The sequence below is a fragment of the Emydura macquarii genome, unplaced genomic scaffold (genome assembly GCF_026122565.2).
Source record: "Emydura macquarii macquarii isolate MOO-44397 ecotype Brisbane River unplaced genomic scaffold, CSIRO-AGI_Emac_v2 contig_1263, whole genome shotgun sequence".
NCBI classification, from domain to species: domain Eukaryota; kingdom Metazoa; phylum Chordata; order Testudines; family Chelidae; genus Emydura; species Emydura macquarii.
In genome coordinates this window covers 1215514-1229251 of record NW_027131400.1, presented here as the reverse complement: position 1 = coordinate 1229251, position 13738 = coordinate 1215514, and the positions used below count along the sequence as shown (strand labels likewise).

General features: G+C 36.5%; 1 protein-coding gene across 1 annotated transcript in view; it reads left to right on the top strand.

Annotated features, from left to right (window-relative positions):
* ABCA13 (ATP binding cassette subfamily A member 13) overlaps positions 1 to 13738 on the top strand; it is a 239364-nt gene that overhangs the window by 25156 nt on the left and 200470 nt on the right. The window contains 6 exon segments of the mRNA XM_067550331.1: positions 155 to 249; positions 496 to 672; positions 1403 to 1608; positions 3241 to 3380; positions 5085 to 5199; positions 7482 to 12230. Coding sequence (XP_067406432.1) covers positions 155 to 249; positions 496 to 672; positions 1403 to 1608; positions 3241 to 3380; positions 5085 to 5199; positions 7482 to 12230 — 5482 coding nt within the window.

The following is a 13738-nucleotide window of genomic DNA, read 5'->3' as shown; positions in this document are numbered from 1 at the left end:
TACACTTACATTACACCATCTTCCATGCATATTCCAGAAGGTAGGTCTGTCTTTTTTTTTTTTTTTTTTTTTAGCAGACCAAAGAGCTGCAAATTCTGAGTAACAGGAACAAATGTTTCCTTTAGCTGAAAACAAATGTTTAAATGTCTTACAGAAATTGTACATAACCTGGAAAAATTGACACCCTTGATTAAAAGAGATGGGCTCATGCATCTAGACATTGAAGCACTCTTTTTCGAGTTAAAACAGGCAAGTCATTCTTTAAAGACTATGAATAAGTAATGTGCATAAAATCCACAGGTTAAAAATGGTTCCTTTTTGTTTCCTGGTATAGATTGTGCTTACTAAAATAAATTCACCATTCCGTTTGTTGGCCTTAGATTAGTTTTTATTTTGTATGTTATAGTCGTGGGGTGAGATGGCTAGGATTGAATTAAATCAGTCTCTTTACACTTATTTCATTTTCATAGTGATGGTGTATTAATTGTGTTTTAGGTCTTGATGAGTAATAATTCCTATACGTGCGAGGATCTGCTTTCAATATTTGAGAAGGCTGTTCCACTTCCACAAAATTCAAAAGTCAGAGACATTTTAGCAGGATTTGTGTGCCATCACAACCACCTAAATGAGTCTTTCAAGTTAAGCAACCAAATCCAGTCAGTAAAGGCGTCTGTAAGTATTTATGAATGTGTTGTTGCTTTTTAAAAAAATTTAAGATCCAAACTGCATCCTCAGTTTACTTCATTTCATACTATCATAGTGGGTTGGAGTAGTAAAGTAACTTCAGTAAATTAAATTATTTATAATAAATTTGTGGCAATACACATACAAACCCCTTCTGTATCTAGTGTGCCCATGATCATTTGGATGAGCCACCTTGCCAGAACATCCAGAAGGAGAACCGATTGAGGACCTGATTCTCATCTCTCAATGTCACCTACATCTATATAAATTGGGAATAGTTCTACTGAAGTCAGTAGAGTTACATTAGTCTAGGGATTCTCAAACTTTTTTTTGCTGAGACCTCCTTTGACAATATTTCAGGCTATGATGACACCCTCCATGCCATTCCACCCTTACTTCTGCGCTGCTTCCGGGAACAGTGCTGCCTTCAGAGCTGGGCACCTGACCAGAGCTGGGCTGCTGCTCTCCGGCCACCCAAATCTGAAGATCTTGAGCTGTCAGCTCTGCATGTGGCTGACAGCCAGAGCCCTGGCATCCATGTGGGTTGACAGCTCATGATTCCCCCACACACATATCATAATCTCTGGAACCCATCATGGATCACAACCCCCAGTTTGAAAACCCCTGCATTAGTGTAAGAGAGAGGCTCAAGTCTCAGAGAAGCATCTTCCCCTAATAGCTTACCGGTTACAAACTGTTGCTTTCTTTATTTTCAAAGGTCCTACTTTTGCAGAAAGTACTTCGCGGAGAACAGAGCCTGCCAGATTCAATAATGGAGGAGTATTTGGGATGGCAAGAAATAGAGCAACAGCTCACTGAAAATAGTGCTGCTTACTGTAAAATTAATCAGTTGCTGAATGCAAAGACACCATCTGGGGAGACTGTCTATTTCAGCTCTTGTCAGGAGCAGCTACTCCGTTCATTGTAAGATTTGGACATGTTTTTATGCATAAAGGGCATGATTCTATTCTCCTTTACACCAGTCTAAATTGGGGAGTAACTCCATTGACATCAACAGAGTTACACCAATGTGGATTCAGTGTAAATGAGATCAGAATCCAGCCCTGTATCAATAACACTTTCTTAAATATGAAGTGATTTTACATTTCCTCCCAAAAATTAAATGTAGGCATAATGTGGTTAACATAAAGTTACATTTACACTACTTGGATAATGTCAGGTACTTTCCTAGAGCAGTGTCTCCCAACCTTTCCAATTATTGTCCCCCTTTCAGTAGTCTGATTTGTCTTGCGTAGCCACAAGTTTCACCTCACTTAAAAACTACTTGCTTACAAAATCAGACAGAAAAATACAAAAGGGTCACAGAACACTATTACTGAAAAATTGCCTACTTTCTCATTTTTACCATATAATTAAAATAAATCAATTGGAATATAAATATTGTACTTACATTTCTGTGTATAGTATATAGAGCAGTATGAACAAGTCACTGTCTGAGATTTCAGTTTGTAGTGATTTCGCTAGTTCTTTTTGTGCAGCCTGTTGTAAAACTAGGAAAATATCTAGATGAGTTGATGTACCCCCGGAAGACCTCTGCATGTCCCCAGGGGTACATGTATCCATGGTTGAGAACCAGTGTCTTAGACTATAGTCCTACCGACACTTAAGAATGTAACATTACATCCATTGGTGGGATTATACTAGTGCATGAAGTTACTCATATGCATACGTATTTGCAGCATCAAGCTGTTCTACCGAGTAGGTTGGTTTATTTTTTAAAGTCTCCATTAGGGCCAAACCTAATTCCGTTGAAGTCACTGACAAAAAGCCCATTGATTTAAATGGCAGCCAGATCAAGCCCATGGCTTGTATTAGCCTTTAACTACTAGATAATTTATTACTGTCTGATTTTTGTCCTTTTCCATTTGTCAGAAAATGGATTTTTCTCCCCCTGTGTGTTTCTAAATGAATTAAAAATTGACTGGGGTGTTCTGTTTGCTTCCCTCATTTGAGCACCAGCCATGCTGATAATTACAGCCTGACTGTGGCAGTGGAGCTTTGTGACTAACAGAGGGCTCATGTGTGGCCTCAATTAGCTCTACAAAGTGCTGTTTTTATGCAGGACACATAGGAGTGTTTGCTAGTGTTGTGACTGGTTTCTCTTTTTTTAATGATAAAGTGGTGGATTATTAATACAAAGTAGGTATTTAAAATCAGGAAGATGCACTTCCCTCCCAAATTGTAACGGTTTTACAATGTCACATTTTGAGCTAAAAGTAGTTGTCAGTATTTCTTGAATTCATTGTACTTTTTCTATTGGATCAACAACTTGAAGGACCAGCTGCCCAATTCTGCTCACATGGACCTCGGTGGGAGTTTTTCCCTAGATGGCAGTGGGAGCAAGACCTGGCCATGAGCCCTGCTTGCCTTACTGCTGTGACAGTTGCTCTGAAGTCTGTAGGACAGTTAGTACAAATAATGCAACAGCAGGATTTAGCTTTAACCATACAGTAGAACTGCTTGTGCTGAACCCAGTCATTTTACTTTAGATTCTGATCATGATATATCTGCTTTCTGGGTCCTTGATCATTTCAGGGTTATTCATACACTTGAAGAAATATGGTTTGCTTTTGAGGAAGACCCATACTGGAAGGACTTAACAACGTTTGTTAGAAGAACATGTGAGGTAGCTCAATATGTGAACAAGGAGAAAGGTTTCACCAGAGGTCACTCAGGTAAGTAAACAAATAGTTATTGCCACAACAAATTCTTTGCCTCGAATGATTCTATACGCTTTTCACAGGACAGTACTAAAAAAAGAGAGAACCAGTTTCATTATGGGTACACTTCTATTTTCAAGAAAGTTGTCACTCTTATGATTAAAGCCGTAGTTAAACTGCTAGCTCAGGAAAAAACCCAGAGCATAGAGTCTGATTCTGCACTCCTCTTATAGCAGCGTAGGTCAGGGGTGATTTAAAGTTGCTTGGGGAATCTTTCAGCAAAACCGGTTTTTGTCATAATATGCTGATTCATCAAAACAAAACTTTTAGTGGCAACATAGGTATTTTAACAAAACCTTCAGGAAAGTTTCTCAGTACCTGAATGGAATTTCTGGTCAGAGAGAGACTGAGATCTCAGAATAGCCAGCAGCCCAGGGCACTCACCTGAGACAGGTGAGATCCAGGGCCAAGTTCTTGTTCTGAATCAAGCAGGACTTGAACATGGGTCTTCTTCCACAACCAAGGTAAGTGCCTTGATCACCTGGCTCTTGGCAGTTCTGAGGTAGGAGTGGCTCCCTTGTTTTTCATATTTTTTTCAAAAGGTCTTTGGTTTTGTCCTGGTGTGGAGGAGGAAAGCATTTTTGAAATTTTTTGTTGGACAAGAAATCTATTTCTGAGTCTGACCCACAGTGTGGATGCTTTAGGTATTGTTTTCAGTAAAAGCATTTCCAGTGTTGCATTTTGAAAGTCTCTGAATAGTCTCAAGCACCTCCAATACATGACCCACTCTAATATAAGGCACCTGCTTCCTTCATTTTTTTTCCTTCACCTGAATTCATCACCCATGTTTACACACATTGTGAAAGACCATGTTTGTTGAGCCCATTGACACATTATCAAAACGGTTCTTAATCAGTGTCTCACAACTGAACTGAAAAGCTCTAAAAAAAACCCCCAAGTTAATTAGAAATAAGCGCTGAATAACCAGACGATAAGTGGGCAGTTGAGAGAATTGGACCCCAAAATAAGCATTAAATCATTGGATTTTTTTTTAAAAATTGTCCTTATGCTATGAACTGGCACTACCCGAAAGTTTATCACAAAGCAAGATAATTGATTGCATGGGTTTCAGAGTTCTGGAAGCTGTGATGCACTACAGGATAACCAGGGTGTGCTCATGAATTTCATAAAGGAAATTCAAGGTTACTGTTGTGCTGAATTCCTTTTCCCTGGATGGTAGGACACATTAGGACATATTTCTATAGCAAAATCCATCGTCATTTTACAGTAGTTTTGCACTTTGTATTTAATTCAAAATATACCCTCATTTCTTTCTGTGGGGAATTGGCTGTCACTGGTATGTTTTATGCAGGTCTGACTCTCTATTGACTCTATATCACAGTCCTTTAAACCATTCAGTACTGCTTGGTATCAAAATGCCCTTATTAAAAGGGCCATATCTTTTCTTCTTTAAAAAATGTATTTTTTGGATTTCTGTGTATCACAGAACATAGTTGTAATTCTCTTCTCTTCTGATCCAACTGCTGAACTCAATGAGACTCTTTCTAGTGACTTCAGTGGGAGTCGAATAGGGCCCCTATTGAACAGAGAGGTTTACTTTGCTTCTGTGCTGTATGACAGCCTGTATTCTAGTCTTACATTGACAAGACAATGCACGATACATCTCATATTACATTATAAAATGTATTTTCTATGCAGATGATACTGAAGCATCTCTTTGTTCTGGACAAAAGCTCAATCTGAAGGCCATCATTAATAGTTACTTAGCATTTCTGCAAAACTTATCAAATTCCCCATTAATTTCATGGGCCAGGTAAGTTGAACTAATTCAATTTAAATGCTTCCCTCAACTGTTTTCCAGAACTTTATGGTGTTTTTTTTTTTAATTTTAAATATTTTGTAATCTTAAGTTAGGTTATTTTTCTCATCTTCAGGAGATGGTTAGCATTTCTACATGTGACCAATCGGAAATACTATTTTGTAGGAACACAGAGTGTTATATCATTGTGGCCCTTATGCAAAAGCTTTAATAGAACAGCTCTCTCCAGCCTGCGTATTACCACAGGCTCTTGGAAAACTCTAATGTACTATTATGTTGTTATCTTCCCCCCCCCCCCCCCCCAACTAAGTTGCTTGCATTATTGTCAGGGCAATAATGTCTACATGAACAATACCATAGAATCCATTTAATTATTGCTCTGTTACATAACATTTCCTTCCAGGAGCAGATTCAGGGCAGCCAATGCATTTCTATAATTCTAAATACATTAATGGCACACTTAATTGTGAAAAGCAAATTTAAATGACATGCCTGCTGGTGTCTGTACACCCAGTCACAGTAATTAAGTGGTGTAGGTAAACGTTATCTAAATTACCTTCCGCACTTTCTGAATCTTATTTCACATTATGCTGTTTTCTTGCTCTGTATGATTGCTAAATGTTGACTTATTTTTTAACCTGTGAAATGGAAGAATGAGCATACATGCAATAGAGGATGATTACTCAGTAGTCTGCAAATTCTAGAATTTACGGTTGCTTCCACAACTGAACCATACTGCTAACCCCATGGCCTATGTTGTACCCTTGGTGGCTAAGTAGAACTCCCTAATGACTTGAATAAGGAGTTCTGCTTAAAAGCAATCATATGATATGGTTGTCTGTTTTTGTAAATACATAGTAATAGGGCTGAATTCTGCTCCCATTGAAGATGGTGAGAGTTTTGCCACTGAAATCGTTGGGAGCACAATCAGGTTACATATAATCCATATAGGAACAGATACACTTGTCCAGCTGGATGAAAATGTAAGTTAAGCAAGGTGAGAAGTGGGGATTGTGACAGTAAAACAGTTGCTAGAAACTGGTGCCTGGTGCGGTCTGCAAATGTAGTCATAGTAATTAACAGATGTAGATAAACATTGTAGAATTGACAAAGAGATGTGCTCTGTCCCTTGTTTTTGGTTGTATCTCATCGCTCACAAGTTGTCTGTGTCAGTTTAGATGGCATGTTTTCCAAGGTAAGGCTCTAGTCTTTATTCTTATCTCTAAAACTACTAAACATATACTGTTAGCACTATATAATATACTATTTATATTTAACAGGGAAAAGAAGAGCAGAATGTTACACAGACTTTGTGTAACGTACTGTAGATTGGGAAACAATCTCAGTTTCTGGGTTGTCTTCTTTTGAATGCTTGATTTCTCAATTTTAATGTTATATTAAAGAATTTTTGGGGGGGGGCGGGGAAGAAAAAGGAGGACATTTAAAGCTACTCTGTTGGTATGGAAAGCATATAATTTCTATTGGCTTTGCTCACAGAATTTGTAAGTTTCCTGATTTGGAACTCCTTGGCTTGAGGCCTTCTGATCCCAACATTCCTTGATTGTTGTGTCCAAAACTTAGCTATTCTTAACTAATCTTGTAAGAAGAGCTGGTCATAATTTTTTTGTCAAAACTTACTTTTTTTAAAAAAAGCCTTTGACAAAATGGATATTTTTCAAGTTTTTGTTGAAAAACCTAGAAACCAAACATTTATTGGCTTTCAGTTGTTGAAAACCAAAAGATTTTTGGCTTGGTTTTTGGCAAAAATCTTGAAAACTTTCATTTTCTTAAAAAATGTGTGGAAAATAAAACACATTTTTCTATCAGTTATATTTGTAAGGTTCTTGATATGAAACCAATCAGTCTGTAGAGCTGAAAAGCTTTGCAAGTTTCAGCAACAGAATATACAAATTTCTTGAAGTGGAAATATTTGTCTATGTAGTTTACAAGCTTTGCCAACTTTGCCAGTAGAAGTGGGTGTTCTTAACTTTGCCACTTAACCTCAACTGTATTTAGAGGTCTTATGACTTTCTGACAACTGTTTTGTCATGCTTTTTAAAATATATGATTGTTAGCTATTGTCTTTCAATTCTGGTGTTTTGATTGTTTCTCTATTGAGCAAAATGTGCTTTCTCTCTTTGAAATACACTTGGATTTTAAGATGTAAATATAGCTATGTTCTACTAAATTGTATGAGAAACCATTATATTTAACTGATTTGGGGTGTAACTTTCCTATAGGTGACTAATTTGAAAATATCTCAATTAATGTTACAGGATCTTGACATCTGTCAAAGAGCTTTTGAAGAAGGAAAAGAACTTACAGGTTCTTGAGGAGAAGGAGTTGGTCTTCATTTTACACCTTGCAGAATTCATACAAGAAATGTTGATGCCTGGTTTTTCAGCCTCTTCAAGCTTCCTAGACCTCCAGTCCCTAACAGAAATAGTCTTAAATAATGCAACTGGGTGGATTAACAGTTTTGCCAATGTGGAGGCAAAAGAATCTGCTACGGCTGTTCATATATTTTCTGAACTCACTAGCGAGCTACTAGAGAATTATCAACTTCTTGAAAGGCTCTGGCAGAATGAGCAGTTGGAAGTATTTTGGCAAGTCTTAAAAAAGATCTTGTATGAACTTGACCATAGGATATTTGGAAGTCCAGTGGAAGCAGCAGAGATGTTGGATATGTTCTTATCTAAAATTATAATATTTACCCTTCAGGAAAATCAAAAAGTCCTTAATAAAAGCTTGCAATTCTTCCAGAAAATCCTTACAGATTGGCCTGAATCGACTTTTCTTGACATAGATTATGTGAACAACTTCAGTGAAATATTCATAAGGAATCTCTATGAGGTAGGAGTATTGACTCAAGAACAGTTCACTTCTGCTCTCAGCACCATTCATGTGATGAGAAATTTCTCCTCTGTTCTAGTCTCAAATACAACTTCTGTATCCAACGTACAAGATGTGGGGGAAATTGTGTCAGATTTCTACCAAAGCATCCCCGAGGCAGGGAACAGTAATGCAGCCTCACTTGTTCGTATGCTTTTATCTGTGTATCAAAACATTGATCAGTTAAGTATCCAGGGCAATAATTCTGTGCTAACACTCTTCCAGAAGATCTCAAAAGACATTTCATCTACTCAGAAGCAACTTGATTTCCAAGACATGAGTGAGATTTTTGAGTTTCTATCTGAAGCTATAAATCTCCTCCAGGGTCTCACCCAGAAACCTCTCTGTGAAAAGTTAGCGACAATTTACAACTACATGGAGCTCCAGGCCCAGTCCTTAGCACAGAAAGGGAAACAAGAGATGAAAGTTGTATACAGTACTCTGGGCAGCCTTAAAACTATATTTATAGACACAGAGCTTCAAACAGCTGCCTTTCAGTATTTGAAACAACTTAACATCTCAGCAGAAGGCCTGTTAAATAATGAATGTGCTGATTTGTATACTCCTAGCATTCTTTCTGTGAGGCAATCAGCAGATGTTCACAACTCATTTGTATTCTCATTGCTCAGAGTTCTATCAAATACATCAAACTTCAAAAGTGAGATAAATGTGCCTTGTGCTGCTACTTGGCTTCAGATGTGGACAGAGATTTTGGAAGAAATGTCTGAAATATTAAGATTGGATTTAAGTTTTTTCAGTTATCTTCAAAATGGCCTGACCCACCTTTCTGAAGGCCTTGAAAATATAACTCATGCTGAACTGTGCAATATGACATTTATAATCAGTACTGAAACTACATCAGCAATACATCTACTGAAAATAATAACAGAAGCTTGTAACTTAAATGAATGGAAAGATTTTGAGACTCTAAGTGGTCTCATAAGTAAACTTAGCAGTGTAACTGATGTCATTAGCTCAATTAAAAGCGAGAGTTTAGAGGAAGCTTTTCAAACAATGCAAAATGCGACTGTCAAATTGCAAAAATCTCTACTGAAGGTTAATATTAGCAGGGAGTTTTTGGATTCTTGGTTTGATGTTTTCCTTCCACTGAGTTCTAAAGCAGAATATAGAGCCACACCTGCATTTTTCACTGAGCATTCACTTTCAGATATTCTAACTCTTTCTGGGGAAGAATTTGGAACTGTTCTTACCGATCTAAGAGAGACTGCTGGATTCCTTAAAAATACATCCCAGGATCAATATCTATTGTCTTGTATGATCATTTTCCAGAACGTTACCAAGTTAGTTTTGGAAGATTTCTTGAAAGAGAAAAATATTTCACAGATAAATGTTCTGTCTCATCTTATTTCCCTTCTAAACTCAGATAACATAGTGAATGTAGCAGAGGGTTGTAATAGATGGATGCATATTATCAGTAGCCTCAGTGAGAAATACATCACCTATTCCCACCTTGAGAATGCAAAACATGTTTTATTTCTGTTGACATCTCTGGGAAGCATTAACGAGACTGATACTAACTTAAAAAATACCTTGGATATTGCTAACATGACTTTTAACCTCACAGAACTTCCATGCTTACTAAATGGTTCTGATGTACATTGTGCAGATGTTTATTTTAGCGTTTTAACAAAAATTTTAAAAGTTGTTCTTCCTACATTTTCTGAAAAAGATGATGGACACACTCATGACTTTATCTTTACTCTATTAAATGCATCAAGGAGTCAAATTCAAACAATTGTCAAAGACTTAATGAGATTCTCCCACTATGCATCTGATTCAGAACATGTGTATTTCACTAAATTGATCACTGGAGCTATCAAGAATTCAAGAGAAGTCCCTAATTTGCCCCAGAATCTCCAGCCTCCTGCAGTAGCACTTTTGAGAGGAATTCAAACTTTTCTGAAGAATGTAACTTCTGAAACCCTCCAAAACAGCACCTCATCTCTGGACATTGTAAGCCTCCTAAATGTATTTGAAGCTCTTCCACAAAAGAAAAATATGAGTTTCCTAATGAAGTCTTTTCAACATCTGATTAGTTACTTTATGTCAAACTTGCCTCATAATATGCAAAATGTATCTCTGCATACATTGATGAAAGCAGTAGACCTCAATGTGGAACTGGTAAGGAAGGCATCAAACATCTTAAAGTCTTATAATCTTACCAATTTTCCAATAAGATCAGGTGATAAAGGGTTTCCAAAGCAGATGACAACTTTGGTGAAAAGCATTAAGAATACAGATCTAGAAGTCTTAATAGGTCACCTCAAACAGGTCAATAAAAGCCTGCATCGTTTCTTTAAAAATATCAAATCTTTGTACATGGAGAGTTTTGCTTTGGATAAGTTGACAGGCTGGTTAGACTTCTTTGAGAACAATTCATATGCTTGGAACTTGACCAATTTATGGCAAATTAGTCAATTTCAAGAAGCTGAGCTTAATGATGTATTGCAGGTGCTTTACTTTCTTCTTGATGGTGTCAGGGTTACACAGCGATTAGTTCACAAAAACATCACTGATGCCCTAATTGAAGTGTACGCTTTCACATCGACTCAGGAAGCAAACATGTCAATATTTACCAAGGAAGATTTATCCATTAAAGTAGATAGCTTTCTAGAGTTACTGGAAGTAGTAACTGATATGCCTGAAGAATCTGCAAGGGCTTTGAGCTGTCATACAGCAGTTATCTGCTGGAACCTCACAACAGTAACACCTCAGAATGACTCAGCTTTAAAGACTTGTAACTTACATGCACTCAAATTTTTTTCATCTGTTTACAACACGGTTGCCGATATACTTGAGCAGCAAAATTTGACAGCTCCAGGGGGACACACCCTATGTTCTAATGAAGATAGTCTGAGGGAGATCACTTACAGAGTCACTTGCTTCTTTCATCAGTTCAAAGAGTGGAACTCCATTCTTTTGAAACTTTCTGAGATCCACAACATAAGTAGTTTGGCTCTGAAAGAGCTCCTGGACTTTTGGAATAAGCTATCAGTATACATTATGGCTTTTGGAAATAATAGTACTAACTCAGTCTATTGCTCTTCCACACCAAAGAGACAGGCTGCTTTACAACTCATAGAAGCATTAAACAACATGACATCAACAGAGATGGCAATGGCCAAAACTATTTTTGAACAGCTAGATCTGCATGGTACCCTATACTTGGATAAAAGCACGGGAATGTCTTTTATAAAGACTGTTCTTATTCATTTAAAAAGTATGGTCAATGGAATTTCTGGAGTGCTGGAAAATGAAGATGTCCTATCTTTTCTTTCTGCAGCCCAGCCTTTGCTGACATTGTCTCCTGTTGGAAACCAAACTTACATGGTGCTTACGGCATTATCAGCTTTAAGTATAAACAATAGTCTTATTGATAACTTTGAGGCCCTTTGGCTTGATGCAGAGAGAGGCTTACAAGATTTATTAGTCAATTTTAGTGTTAGACACTTACTTTCTGTGATAGATAACAAAGTTCAATTACTAAGTGCAGCAGCCAGACAAAATTCTTCATTGGCATTTGCTAGTTTATTAAAACATTTTAATTCATCATCTCTAGAAACTTTGCTAAGAAGCTTTGAGGACTTTCAAGAAGTTGCGAGAGACTGGCTACATGAGTACACTAATAAAAATTTCTCTAGAATTCTAAATGCACTAGTTGTCCTTATGGTCAATGAAAAGTCATCTGATGACATAGTATTGATTATCAAAAATGTCATTGAATTTTTGGAGCTCTTCCGAAATGGCTCTAAAGAAGATCACATTGATATTTCATTTGTTACTGATCATCTTAGTGGGGAAAAGCTGAATAATGTTCATGTTGCTCACTTGATTTTACAAAATAGTCTGCTTAACATGATCTCTAGCCTCATTGATAAAGAAGAAATATTGCATTTAAATGATACAGATCTTCAGATAATGGACTTTATTGATTTGTTTTTTGATGAACAATATGAAAACTATGGAAAAGAGATTGTCCCATACCAAAGCACGACAATGGAGATGATAAAAGAATTTTTACAGATAATTTTTCCATCTTCTACAGGACATTATAGAAACAAAATATTTGTCTTACTAAAAAACTTACATAAGGATATACTTGCAGAAATGAGGTGAGTCTCTTAACCTTGTGTCCAAATACATTGGAGACAGGGCTACTATATATTTGTAGACAATTTGGTTACATCTTTTTATTGTAATTTGACTTTAGAACTGAACCTGTGAGTAAACCCACATTTGGGACTAAAACTATATTTAGTGGATCAAGGTAGTTATTTTATTTGTCTAAATTTCTGTAACACTATTGGAGTTTAGGATATACAATTTGGAAAGAATTATAGTACAGAACATTTCAAGACACTATTTTGTATCTTTTTTTAAAATGGTATTGCTCTGAAAAAGGGGCCTGGTTTTTAAATGGTTTTGGGTTGCTGCACCAAATAGTATGGAAACACTTGCTTTCTAGGTAAATTATATACTTGGAATGGTTTCATCTTAAAATTCAAATGGAATACAACTGTAATTCATTTTAAAAAAAAGTTCCTATACCCATGCAAAGAGTCTTGAGTTAAAATTGTCATGGAATTTTGTGCAGAATAATTGAATCACTGAAGTTTGAGGAATTATTTTGGTACACATTAAAATAATCCCAAAGCTGCTATCTGATTATAATCAGAAAATAGAGCACACAAGTAATAAAAGTGGAGGTGTGTATGGGAACACTTACAGAGGATGTGAAATGGATTTAAGTATTTCATTATGTACAATTTAACATCTAAAACTGTGTAATATACTAAAGTATGAATTTACTAAAACAAAAAAGACACAAATTCAATGTGTGCAATATAGCCAAATTAATGTAGAAAAGTTAAACTTTGAATTTCTTGTTTGATTTCTCAACCAAACAGCTAGAAAATACGACATGCCTGTAGAATTTTTCCAACTTTCAATGTTTGTATCTGAAAAATTATTGCACCAGTTTTTCCTCAAATTTGAAGTGCTTTTTTCTTCAGTGAATAATCATCAAAATTTAAAGTTTCTGGCATCAGTAATTCAAGTTGTGAGCACAAATTTAGTTTGAAAATATGGAAAGCATTCCCCCTCTCCCCCATTTGCATAACACAGACTGTTAAATGGATTTTGCTGTAACATCATAATAGAAGTAAAATATACATGACCTAAATAACAACTCCTCCAGGTTTATGTTGATGTAACTATTGACTTTAGTTGTCAGGATAATCTGTCCATTGACTTAAATGAAGTTACACAAGTGTAAAACTGGAATAAATCAGTTATAAATGAGGTCCACAATATCTAATCCATTAGTCATGCAGTGGCTAGACATTTTGGGCAATACTTTACTAATAGTACTTCACTGATTTCCTTCTCCACCCCCTACCCTCCATTTTCTCCTCTTTATTATCCCGACAACCTCAACATTTCCTATACGAATTTGTAACATACTGGGCGCAGGATTTTTTCCGCTAATGCCTGTTATGACATCATCCATAAGGTCTGACTGGACAACCAGAATGTCCCTTTGGATGACCAGGGTTTACAGCCAGACACTAATCATATTATAGTTTATTGATAATCTCTCTCTATTTTGTGGTAATATCCC